Source organism: Oncorhynchus tshawytscha, linkage group LG07, assembly GCF_018296145.1.
Source record: "Oncorhynchus tshawytscha isolate Ot180627B linkage group LG07, Otsh_v2.0, whole genome shotgun sequence".
In the NCBI taxonomy this organism is placed as follows: Eukaryota; Metazoa; Chordata; class Actinopteri; order Salmoniformes; family Salmonidae; genus Oncorhynchus; species Oncorhynchus tshawytscha.
This window is the reverse complement of record NC_056435.1, coordinates 3,456,020-3,469,129: the sequence shown is the minus strand read 5'-3', so window position 1 is coordinate 3,469,129 and position 13,110 is coordinate 3,456,020. Positions and strand designations below refer to the sequence as shown.

General features: G+C 44.2%; 1 protein-coding gene across 4 annotated transcripts in view; it reads right to left on the bottom strand.

Annotated features, from left to right (window-relative positions):
* Positions 1-979: 979 nt before the first annotated feature.
* LOC121846756 (CRACD-like protein) overlaps positions 980-13,110 on the bottom strand; it is a 12,615-nt gene continuing 484 nt past the window's right edge. Inside the window, exons 2-12 of one of the 4 annotated variants that reach the window (XM_042323883.1) lie at positions 11,884-11,980; positions 8,069-8,146; positions 7,700-7,856; positions 7,429-7,564; positions 7,170-7,331; positions 6,849-6,917; positions 6,527-6,721; positions 4,981-6,385; positions 4,646-4,690; positions 1,807-2,426; positions 980-1,640 (exon numbers count right to left, since the gene is read on the bottom strand). In XM_042323883.1, the coding sequence (XP_042179817.1) occupies positions 1,491-1,640; positions 1,807-2,426; positions 4,646-4,690; positions 4,981-6,385; positions 6,527-6,721; positions 6,849-6,917; positions 7,170-7,331; positions 7,429-7,564; positions 7,700-7,856; positions 8,069-8,117 (2,988 nt within the window). In that variant the 5' untranslated portion in view covers positions 8,118-8,146; positions 11,884-11,980 and the 3' untranslated portion in view covers positions 980-1,490. Of the gene's footprint in view, positions 1,641-1,712; positions 2,427-4,645; positions 4,691-4,980; positions 6,386-6,526; positions 6,722-6,848; positions 6,918-7,169; positions 7,332-7,428; positions 7,565-7,699; positions 7,857-8,068; positions 8,147-11,883; positions 11,981-13,110 lie in introns of all 4 variants that reach the window. The other 3 variants (XR_006083678.1, XM_042323885.1, XM_042323884.1) reach the window with 3 other exon arrangements.

The window sequence follows — 13,110 nt, the reverse complement described above, 5'->3', positions numbered from 1 at the left end:
GTCATGGTCTCATCGGACTGAGCTTGTTGTCATTGCAGGCAATCTCAACGCTGTGCGTTACAGGGAAGACATCCTCCTCCTTCATGTGGTACCCTTCCTCCAGGCTCATCCTGACATGACCCTCCAGCATGACAATGCCACCAGCCATACTGCTCGTTCTCTGCATGATTTCCTGCTAGACAGGAATGTCAGTGTTCTGCCATGGCCAGCGAGGATCCCGGATCTCACTCCCATTGAGCACATCTGGGACCTGTTGGATCAGAGGGTGAGGGCTAGGGCCATTCCCCCCAGAAATGTCCAGGAACTTGCAGGTGCCTTGGTGGAAGAGTGGGGTAACATCTCACAGCAAGAACTGGCAAATCTGGTGCAGTCCACGAGGAGGAGATGCACTGCATTACTTCATGCAGCTGGTGGCCACACCAGATACTGACTGTTAATTTAGATTTGAACCCCCCCCTTGTTCAGGGACACATTATTCCATTTTTGTTAGTCACATGTCTGTGGAACTTGTTCAGTTTGTTTCAGTTGTTGAATCTTATGTTCATACAAATATTTACATGTTAAGTTTCCTAAAAATAAATGCAGTTGACAGGGAGAGGATGTTTCTTTTTTCGCAGAGTTTAGGTGCTCTGTAGAGAATGCAGTGTGCACCCAATGGTGCGTTCGGTGGAGTTGCCGTACCAGGCTGTGATGCAGCCCGACAGTATGCTCTCGATGGTGCTCCTGTAGAACACTGTGAGGGCCCTTGGGGACATGCCAGATTTCTTCAGCATTCTGAAGTTGAAGAATCTCTGTCATGCCTTTTTCATTATGGTGTTCGTGTGGTTAGACCATTTCAGATTCTCTGAGATGTGTACACCAAGGAATTTGCAGTTATTGACCATTTCCACGATGGCCCTATTGATGAGGCAGCCCCATTGTGGTTGAGAATAGCTCATTGATGATTGATTGAAACGAACACAATTCAAAATAGTCAGAATACAATTGACAGTATATTTATTCCAGACAACACTTTGAGACAGTTGTTCGAAGGGATCTAGCATGGAGTGATATGTCAAAAGCAGTGAAAAAACTGAAGCGGAGTTTGAACCAGCAACCAACAAGTTACAGGACAAGAGTATGCCCTCTTGTGCCTTAAAAGTCCAGACCTCTTGGTTTAGTGATGTTATATGCAGTAAAATATAAGTGATATATAAGTGAAATATAAGTCGTTTTTTTATATTTAATGGTTAGAAGAGTAAAGCACAGTAATGGGAAATCAGTTTTAAACTCTGAATCCAGTAGGTTCAAATAACACAGTCATCAACAAATCATTATTTTATTTCAGTTTTCTCCTTGCTCTCTTTAGGAACCCCTTTACCTCCCTCCCTCACTCACACACACACACACACACACACACACACACACACACACACACACACACACACACACACACACACACACACACACACACACACACACACACACACACACACACACACACTTTTCTCTTAGTCCATAGTCTTGTCACTCCAGGCCAGAGATTTCCTCTTGGCAAGTTCCATCCAGGTTGGCTGACCCCGGTATGACGATGATGACGATGAAGGAGGTATCTCAGGCTTTGAGATGTGAATCTCAATTTGACCATTGCTAGATTCCTCCTAAAATACAGAGATTGCATATTACTAACTAAACTGGCCACATTACATCTTAGTTACAAAATGAAGACTTACTCTGGTTGAGTCAGTTGCTTTTCGTCACCACGTGAACTGACCAGGAAAAATGTCTGACCCTAGTGGGGGCAGGGGGGCACAGTCAAATATTTACCATAGTCCCAGTCGGGAGCGCTCTTTCTGTCCATTTCTCCACAGGCATCTTCTCAGCTCTCTTCAGAGACGTGGAGGATCTCTCAGACGCTCCTCGTAGAGTTGGTCTGGTTGGCGTGTGAGGTTGGGAGGACGGTTGTGTCAGCTGTTGAGCTGTTCCTTGTGGTGTCGGTTGTGATGCTGTTTGTGTGTTAGGCTGATCTGAAGGCAATGTTTTGAGTTTAGCTGTCAGATGCATTCCCCGTAGGATTGGTCTACCGCTTGGTATTGGTTGAGATGGTGGTTGTACCACTGGGGGTGATGTTTGTTTTTGCGAGGCTGTTTTTGTGCTTGGCTGTGATTGTGATGGAGGTTGTGTTGATGGCTGAGCTGTTGGTTGTAATCTCGGCTGTGGGGCTGGGGTTGGAGCTGGCCATGGTGATGTGGTGTACTGGGGCGTTGTTGTCCCCCCTGTCCCCCCTGTCCCAGCCTCTGTCTCTGGACTGAGATGCTGTTGGAGACTCCTGGTCTTTTCCCGGGCCATGGACATCCAGACAGGCTCCGATCCAGCTGACCCATTAGACCCAGGGGTCTCAGCCCCTCTTGGGAGCCCCAGAGCAGGTCTGGAGGATGGGCCTTTGTCTGGGGAACAATGGGTGACATTATTTAAATCAAATCAAACTTTATTTAAAAGATACTGTGATGTTTGAGGACTGGAGTTGTGAATCCATTATTTAATCAGATCATCCTATTTTATTCTGTGGTTCATTTGGTTTGGTCGATATTGGCAATATTATGATTGAGGTTGTCGTGGCAGAATCAGAATTCTTTCTGTAACATTTTTAAATAAGATGTTTTATTCATTTTATTGGATGCTTATGTGAGATATTTGTCATTAGAATGTCTTCTTTTGGATAATACTGTTTGCAGTTTGCAGTTATCCCTTTCCTGCTAGGGCTAAGTTACATTGGGCCCCAGAGAGGGGAAAGGTTAGTCTTATCTGTGAATGTGTTTGTAAACTATTCCTAAACCATGTGAAGGGATGGTGTGATAAATGGGGAACCAGATAGGTGGCTCCACAATGTCTGTGTGCCAGTCACTGTCTCTCTGTGATCTTGTCCAGGAGGGGGTGTATTTGATATATGCTAGTAGATGAGGTTTTGTTTTTGGTCCTGAGTGGTACCAAGAGCGAGATAAGAACATAGTTTAGGAGACAAAGCTGAACGATAATGTATAGCCAATGCTGTCTGGCTATGTGTGTCTTTGCTATAAAGGATCAGTTGCAATGTGTAAGCACTCTCAGAGAATTCATTTATATACACTGAATTGATCTGAGAGTCACAGGGTTGTGATGGAGCTCATATAATTAAAGATGGACTTTATGATAACTCTGATTTGTGTGTGGTTTGCTCTCATGATTTGGTAATACAGGAAATGTCCACTACAAGGTGAAACAGAGATCTTAATACAAACAGAGCCCCCTGTAATAATTTGGACAGTGAAGCATGTTTTCTTCTTTTGGCTCTACACTCCAAAAGCTTGGATTTAAATCAAACAATGACCATGAGGTTAAAGTACAGACTTTAATTTGAGGGTATTTTCATCCATATCGGGTGAACCATTTAGAAATTACAGCAGTTTTTGTACATAGTCCCCCCAATTACAGCAGTTTTTGTACATAGTCCCCCCAATTACAGCAGTTTTTGTACATAGTCCCCCCAATTACAGCAGTTTTTGTACATAGTCCCCCCAATTACAGCAGTTTTTGTACATAGTCCCCCCAATTACAGCAGTTTTTGTACATAGTCCCTCCATTTTAGGTAAGCAAAGGATATGGGACAAATTCACTTATATGTATTAAAGTAGTAAAAAGTGAAGTATTTGGTCCCATATTCATAGTACACAATGACTACATCAAGCTTGTGACTACACATTTGTACATTTTCTGTATTTTTTTGGTTGTTTCAGATTAGTTTGCGCCCAATAGAAATGAATGTTAAAAAATTTGTCATTTTGGAGTCACTTTTATTGAAAATAAGAATAGAATATGTTTCTAAACACTTCTACATGAATGTGGATGCTACCATGACTATGGATAATGCTGAATGAATCATCAATAATGATGAGTGAGAAAGTTACAGATGCACAAATATCCTACCCCCCCAAAAAATGTAATGGTGTGAGGTTAGCATGTCTTGGGGTTAGGATATTTGTGCATCTGTAACTTTCTTACTTTCAGGATTATCAGTAATCATGGTAGCATCCACTTTAATGTAGAAGTGCTTAGAAACATATTATATTCTTATTTACAATAAAAGTGACTCAAGAATGACACAATACATTATTTACCATTCAATTCTATTGGGCACAAAACTATCTGAAACAACCAAAACAAACAGCAAATGTAAGCATCCAGCAAATTTGTAGAGTCATGAGATTTATGTAGTCATTGAATGCTAGGAATATGGGACCAAATGCTATCCGTTTTACTACACAAATAAACATATCAGTGAATTTGTCCCAATACTTTTGCTCACCTAAAACAGGGAGGACTATATACAATAAGTGCTGTCATTTCTCAACGGTTCACCTGTAATGGATGAAAATACCCTGAAATTAAAGCTGACAGTCCTCATAGTCATTGTATCATTTCACATCTAAACTTTTGGAGTATAGAGTCAGAGGAAGAAAAAATGCTTCTCCGTCCCAATAATTACAGAGGGCACATATTATTATACAGATCTGGATCCAGTTTTGATTGGAGGGGAAATTGCCCACTGATTCAGAAGTGCTCATTATACTGTAACTACTATTGTATGATTATTAGAGAAGTGTTCAGTGGTTCAGTGGATATATGTTACCTGGGTCTGAAAAGGCATCTACTACCAGGTCAGTATCATCATCATCTAAGGATAGAACCAAGACAGTGCCTAGAGGTGAGTACATGCTATTGAAACAGGGCCCTGAGTAGACTGACATAGCTGCAACCGTGTCAGCTAGAACACCTTGTTAGCGCAAAGTCAGTTAGTGCATAGTCCAAGTTAATAGTTATTCAATATAGACTAGAATATAGATATGACGTAGATTCAGAAAGTAAACAGCGTAGTAGGTCAATTTCCGCAACAACTCAGAGCATTGAACGCGAGGCTCAATTTCTCCGCTGAACTATCGACGATGTTCTAGAGGACACACGTACCTTGGTTCTCGTTGAGTCTGTTTCTGTCAGCGGTGTATGAGGGGGGGCAGTCAGACACTTGTGACGGGCCCTTCCTCGAAGCCTTATTTGCCAAGTCACCCCTGACCTTTGAACTTGTGCCAATTTCGCCTTTGACTGGTTCTGCAGTTGTTGAGACAATATGACACTTAACCCTGAATTCTTGGTCCCTTTCCAAGCGATACTTCAGAGACTGAGAAGTGGTGCGCAGCTTCACTCCGAAAGCACTCCTCCTCTCCTGCTCCTGCTCCTTCTCCTCATTTCCCTCACTCTGCCCATCCCTTTTCTCTCCTCCCTTCAGTCCTGTCTCCTCCACGACTTCTACCTCTGTTTGTACGTTTCTCTCCTGAGGCGAGGGTTGTGGTTGGTTTTCCTTCAGACCTTTAAATGTGACCTGCTCTGGTTTTACCTCTTGCCTTCTGACAGACTCCTGATGAGGGTTCTTGACCACCAAACCCTCCCCTTTTCCTTTTGCATTCACCTTCTTGTTTCTCGTCCCTGTGTGGGCTCTGCCAGTGGCACTCTTGGAACGCTGTCTCAAGGAGGAGGTGGAGAAACTGTTTGCTCTAGGCAGTGTGTCTTCATGGCCAGTAGGTGGCCCTGTTGTCCTCTGCACCAGGTCCAATTTGGAGGTTTCTTCATTTACGCCTGACAGTGGGACTGCTGTAGTCTCTCTGACAGACTCCCTCTCAGAAGCAGGTCTCTGTGTTTGTCTTATAATGCGAGGGGCAGGGGTAGGTAGAGCAGAGTGGTGTGTAGAGCTGCTGGTGTCTGCTAGGCTCACACCCTGTGTGTTTCTGCTCAACCTGTCTCCCTTGTTAGAGGTGGCTGGGGTCATATTCTCCTCTGGCTTCTCTTTTGAGGGCAGTTGATTTGTGGTGGAAGTGACATTATCTGATCCATAGACAGGACTGAGAGGCCTGGAGAGGGTCTTTTCAGATGTAGACCCAGGCCGACTTCTCTGGTCTGAATTATCCTGGATGAGAGTTCTTGGGCGTTTGACCCGGATAGGTTCCGGGGGCTTCTGTGGCTCCTCCACTGCTGCTGAAGGGGGAGTGGACAGGCTCGGGGTCTCCAGGATGGAGGTCTTGGTCATGGGTTCTGATAGAGGAGAGGTCATAGCCTGGAGGTAGAGAGGGTTGGTGGTGACGCGTCCCTCTGTCTCGGAGGACTCTTGTCTCTGTAATACCTCTTTCTGACCACCAGGGGGTACTGACTGCCAGGGCTTCTCCTCAGAGTCTTTTGGAGATGAAGAGAACGGTCTCTCCCTCTCCTCCTCTTCCTCTCTGTCCTCATCCTCCGTTCCATCCTGCTCTTCCTCCCTCTCAGACAGGGGCTGGTCTGGGTCCAGGTCACTCAGGCTCTCTGAGCCAAGTCTGCTTGCTCTCTAGTAATGACACAGACAAGAAAAACAGCCCGTTAAACCATGGTCTTATATTTACACTGTAATGAAGGTATTAGAGATTGAAATGCTGCCCAGTACCCACTATGTGGTGTTTTGATGTTACACTACACAGTGAGATCTTACCAGGGGACCTTTCCTTCCCTTGGCGCTGGCCCTCTGGTTCCTGGGTTTAACAGACATGCGGTGACGGGCGGCAGAGCTGTCCAGGTTAGGAGTGTACTGGGCTGGGCTGGTAAAGTCCACTGCAGGGGAGGGCTCTGGATCACAGGGGGAAGCAGGATTCGGGGAGAGAGGACGGGAGCAGGGCTGGGAGAGGCACTGAGAAAGTAGAAAAGCACATTAACAACTGAAATGGACCCAACAAACATGTTTTCGGTGAATGTTGTTAGGATGATCAGTATGTGAATGTGGGATGTGGTGTAATGCAGACAGGAAGTTGCATCACCTGCTCCTCCTCTTCACTTCCTGTCCCTGCTAAACTCAGAGAGCTATGGTGCCTGTGAGTGTCAGGGAACTGGGGATGGAATGGAGGAAGAGGTGTCAATCAGTCAGTCACACAAGGTGGTGGAAGAGTAATGAAGAATGATAATGATAATGGTGATGATTACATTGTGTTTTGCTTGCAAATGTACCAACAGACTCTACTGACTACAGCAAGGTTTATTCTCTAAAAATAGATGTTATCTCAATGAGACTATCCAGGATAAATACAAGTTAGATCAATTGTATCTATGTGTGTGCAGTATATGTGATCAGCCCCATTCACCTTGTAGGAAGGCCCCTGTGCTGTTCGGTCATGGAACAAGATCTCTGGAGGGCTCTGGGGCAAACCATCATCCTCAGAGGTGGCTCCAGAATCTTCCATTCTCTTTCCAGGGATCAGCAAGGGGGGAGGGCCCAGAAACATGTTCTGCCGCTGCAGTTTCAGCTGCCCAATCAGAAACAGTGCATGTGTGATGAGCACACTCCTTGACCAATCACAACAGTAGATTAGACTATAAGGACCCTCCCACCTACGGATTCACCTGCAGTTCTTGTATCCTGCCGTGTATATTCTCCTGAGACAGAACCCTCGTCGGCTCAGAGGAGCTCTGTGATTGGTCAGCCAGGAAGATGCTGTCATGTGACAGAGCTCTGGACCCCAGTGTATTTGGACCGCCCCTGTAAGTGACACAGGTCAAAAATATGTTTACTACATACATACAGTATTTCCCAGTGGACATGCTACTTAAACTTGATAACTTGATCAACTGATATGCTACTATTTCCATTGAGTGAAAGAGGTCAGATGCTTACAAACAGTCATCCTCTGAGTTGATGTCTCCTGGAGCTATGACATCAGCAGTGACATCACTGGCGGACTGGCTCTGCTTCATCCGTCCTTCAGTCTCCTTCCTCTTCAGACGGCCAAACAGACGACTCTTCAGCAGCTTGAACCGAGACTTCTTCCTCCCTAAAACCACCACGAAGTTACTGTCCTACATTTGGTTTTGTTTGCAGAGTCAGACATGAGACTTTTGCTGTGAAGTTCATTCCTGTTTGCATTGCATAATGCACTGTATATGAATGGTGCATTGGGAGTGAATGATTTGCCAGCTACGTATGTCTGTTTACATTGGTTTAGGCATGTCAATCATTTAAAAATAAAGTAGACAGGTGTTCTACCTGTAAGCTCTTCTCCTGAGTCCTCCACTTCCCCAGCGTTAGTATCCATGACAGGAGACTGGAGTTAGCTGCTCTTACCTAGGAAGAGAGACAGGGCAAGACAAAAACCATTCAACGACATCGTATTTAGCAACGCCAGAGGGTTGTGTTGGAACAATGGCTCTTCCTGTGAGCCATTCAGGAGCCAGTAGACTGCAGGTTACAGCTCACCTCTATCACACCACTCCCTCCCTGGACAAAGTGTGCTTTCAGGACTGGCCTCAGACTTACTGCCTGAGTATTGGTACTGTGCAGACACTGCCAAATATACCTCTCTATACCCCCCTGGTGATGTGGGTTGGAGCCCTGTCTCAGCCACCCTCTGTCTATACCTCCCTGGTGATGTGGGTTGGAGCCCTGTCTCAGCCCCCTCTGTCTATACCCCCTGGTGATGTGGGTTGGAGCCCTGTCTCAGCCCCTGTCTGGTGATGTAGATTGGAGCCCTGTCTCAGCCCCCTCTGTCTATACCTCCCTGGTGATGTGGGTTGGAGCCCTGTCTCAGCCCCCTCTGTCTATACCCCCTGGTGTTGTGGGTTGGAGCCCTGTCTCAGCCCCCTCTGTCTATACCCCCTGGTGATGTAGATTGGAGCCCTGTCTCAGCCCCCTCTGTCTATACCCCCTGGTGTTGTGGGTTGGAGCCCTGTCTCAGCCCCCTCTGTCTATACCCCCTGGTGATGTGGGTTGGAGCCCTGTCTCAGCCACTCTCTGTCTATACCTCCCTGGTGTTGTGGGTTGGAGCCCTGTCTCAGCCCCCTCTGTCTATGCTCTTACTAGCTGTCTCCCTCTACATTTCCTGCACTACTGTCAAAAATACTGAAAACCATTAAATATAAGTATATTATTAATATTAAAGTTGGTCAACAGATTTTGGAGTTGTCGTATTTTAATAACATGTATTTACTTATTTAATCATTAATAATAGCACATTCGATTATCCAGCCGACAATACCAGTAAATTACTTAATTGATAATAAATAGTTTCACACCCTCTTTTCCTTGAACGAGCTGTTAACACCTCTAAACTAAGGCAACGTTTATGAAACCTAACAAACCTGATATATGGTCTACTTTTTGTCAGGCGTTAGATATTAGCTTTGCTATTGTCATTGTTCTAGTTATTTATAGTTAATAAATAAGCGCTTTTCATTTGATGTAACATTTTCTCAAGTCAAGTTTGCCAGTTCAGTGATTATTGTGTCAGCAGTTCCAATTAGTTTCAACAGTATTTCTCTTTCAGCAGATATCATGGAGCGTTTGATTAGAGCAAGCGGACCAGACAAGAGGCTTTCAGCTCCTGTGTTGACTTTGTGCCTGGACCTGAATAGGAGTTGCCTAGCAGTCCACTGGTGACGTGATGTGACATTAAATAACAAGGAGACAAATTAAACACGACCTGAGTTCAACCTTACCCAGACTCATAATGCTTACACACACACACACACACACACACACACACACACACACACACACACACACACACACACACACATACATACATACATACATACATACACGCGCACAGCTGCTTCACACAATGTCTGAAAGAAGACAACAAAAACCAGAGGTTCACCAGAGTTCTAAACACGCCCAAACTCCCCCAATCCAACTTTCTCCAAGGCGTATACAAGCAGGGAGAACTCAGGGAGAAGACTGGGTTAGTGCACTGAACCCAGCCAGCAAACCACATGCAGCAACCCTGTCTAATACAACAACCCTGTCTAATACAGCAACCCAGTATAATACAACAACCCAGTATAATACAACAACCCTGTCTAATACAGCAACCCTGTCTAATACAGCAACCCTGTCTAATACAGAAACCCTGTTTAATACATCAACCCTGTCTAATACAACAACCCTGTCTAATACAGCAACCCTGTCTAATACATCAACCCTGTCTAATACAACAACCCTGTCTAATACAACAACCCTGTCTAATACAGCAACCCTGTCTAATACATCAACCCTGTCTAATACAACAACCCTGTCTAATACAACAACCCTGTCTAATACAGCAACCCTGTCTAATACATCAACCCTGTCTAATACAGCAACCCTGTCTAATACAGCAACCCTGTCTAATACAACAACCCTGTCTAATACAACAACCCTGTCTAATACAACAACCCTGTCTAATACAACAACCCTGTCTAATACAGCAACCCTGTCTAATACAACAACCCTGTCTAATACAGCAACCCTGTCTAATACAACAACCCTGTCTAATACAACAACCCTGTCTAATACAACAACCCTGTCTAATACAGCAACCCTGTCTAATACATCAACCCTGTCTAATACAGCAACCCTGTCTAATACAGCAACCCTGTCTAATACAACAACCCTGTCTAATACAACAACCCTGTCTAATACAACAACCCTGTCTAATACAACAACCCTGTCTAATACAGCAACCCTGTCTAATACAGCAACCCTGTCTAATACAACAACCCTGTCTAATACAGCAACCCTGTCTAATACAGCAACCCTGTCTAATACAACAACCCTGTCTAATACAACAACCCTGTCTAATACAACAACCCTGTCTAATACAACAACCCTGTCTAATACAACAACCCTGTCTAATACAGCAACCCTGTCTAATACAACAACCCTGTCTAATACAACAACCCAGTCTAATACAGCAACCCAGTCTAATACAACAACCCAGTCTAATACAGCAACCCTGTCTAATACAACAACCCAGTATAATACAACAACCCTGTCTAATACAGCAACCCTGTCTAATACAACAACCCTGTCTAATACAACAACCCTGTCTAATACAACAACCCTGTCTAATACAACAACCCAGTATAATACAACAACCCTGTCTAATACAACAACCCTGTCTAATACAACAACCCAGTCTAATACAGCAACCCTGTCTAATACAACAACCCTGTCTAATACAACAACCCTGTCTAATACAACAACCCAGTCTAATACAACAACCCTGTCTAATACAGCAACCCTGCTCTGCAACTAGCTGTCAACTGGAGCATAATCTCCCTGCAGAGTAGAAGACTAAAGGTCGGTGCAGCTCACTGAGCAACCCAACTACTGAACCACACACAGCAACCAGGCCTTGAACCTTGAACCCTGGTGCCCAGCAGAATGGATATCTGCAGAGAACAAACCCAACAATAGGGAACAGCAGGGGTACTGTCTCTGGTGAAATCCTATCCTGCAGCTACAGGATATCACTGAAGCTGGCTGGCCAGTCCTGATCCAGCTGGTTACAAACAGCACAGTACAGATGCCGTATCTTCATTTGATCATCCTGTTGTTGAAGGAATGGTAATTTCCACTTTAAAATGTCAGACCTGATTTGCCCTAATGATAAATGTATCAACCCCTAAAAAACATGTCCATTAATTATAATCCACATAACAATTCACATTTCCTGTTGCTGCAGAATTATATTCATTCTGTTTTATCTGGCTCAAATTAAGATACGGCATCTGTATACTATGTATGCACTCTGTGGTAGAAGAGCCTATAGAGTTCAGCTAACTATCCTCCTTGTTGGCACCAAACATTCCATGATTAAAACATTCTAATTTGCATTGTAACTAGAAGTGTCAATGTCTCAGATGTAACTTTTAGTGTCAACATGGTGTCTATTGAGATTCTAAATCAAGCCAAGAGACTGTATATGATGGCTGGCTCTCCATGGCTCTGTCTATCTGTGGATCTGGCGAGGATAAGCCTATATATTACTGTTTAATGAGATGATGAACTTGTGTAACCTTTTAGACCTCAGACACACACACCTGCGGCTGCGACACCTCAGGTCCTCGAGTGCCTGTAGTGACGCCCGCATGGCCGGTTGTTCCCCCAAAGCTATAATGGAACCCCACAGCTGAGCTACTGTAGAGATAAGAGGAAACCATCTACGTTTTACAGTGCCACGCATACAATAAAATAATCAGATTAAATGTTTCCGGAGTGTAAATGAATCCATTTGAATAGAAATAGATTTCAGCTGTAGGCAATGAGTGAATTATTAACTGGAAATGGCTGTGAAAATACACCTGAATGTCTAAAGAACAATAAACAAAGAAATACATACATTTATGTAAATTATTTAAAAAGTTCAAAGTATAGAATATCTTAACATTTTATGACCTGCTTACCTCAGGAGGCTGGTGGCACCTTACCTGGGGAGGACGAGATTGTGGTAATGGCTGGAGTGGAAGGGGTGGAATGGTATCAAATACACCAAACACATGGTTTCTATGTGTTGGATACCATTCCATTCGCTCCGTTCCAGCCATTATTATGAGCCATCCTCCCCTCAGCAGCCCCCACTGCTGCTTACTTACCATGGAAGTAAATAGAAACCAGGTACCAACATGGTCCCTCCCTGGAAAAAGCCTCTAAAGAGGAAGTGTTACTGATAAGTCCTACGTAACAGCACTGCACAATGAGAGCCAAGGGACTCCTCAGCGAGCCAAACAACACAAGCCCAGGGGACCTGACACTTTCAGCAAGTCTCCACACATCACAGCAGTGCAGTGAACACATGGAATATTACCTGTTGATAATGGAGGGACTAAGGTAGAGAGCTACCCCCTATAATCTATCTCTGGGTACTAGACTAAAGCCATATGAACCGGAACTCAATGGTTTTGTGCTCTCCCTTTAATAAAGGTATTTTAACCAAATAGCCGTTATGAAATCTGATTGTCCAGTGAATGATCAGCGATTACTCTGGTCCTGTTCACAACCAGCATTATGCTTTATATACAGAGCAGTGTTGTTTACCAAAGGCAGTTTTATTAGATGACAATGAAAGATAACTTAGGAAAGACAAACACTGCAATGGCAATCATCCTTCTTGCTGGATGAGTGCAGAGTGTTGTTTTTACAGAAACAGGTTGAAGCCTATCTGTAGGCTTCTGGTTTGGCAGTGGAGTAATCACACAGAATCTGGAGTTTTCAAAACCCTAGCATGTCCTTTTTTACCTGGAAAAAACCTCTCAAGATCGTAACAGTTG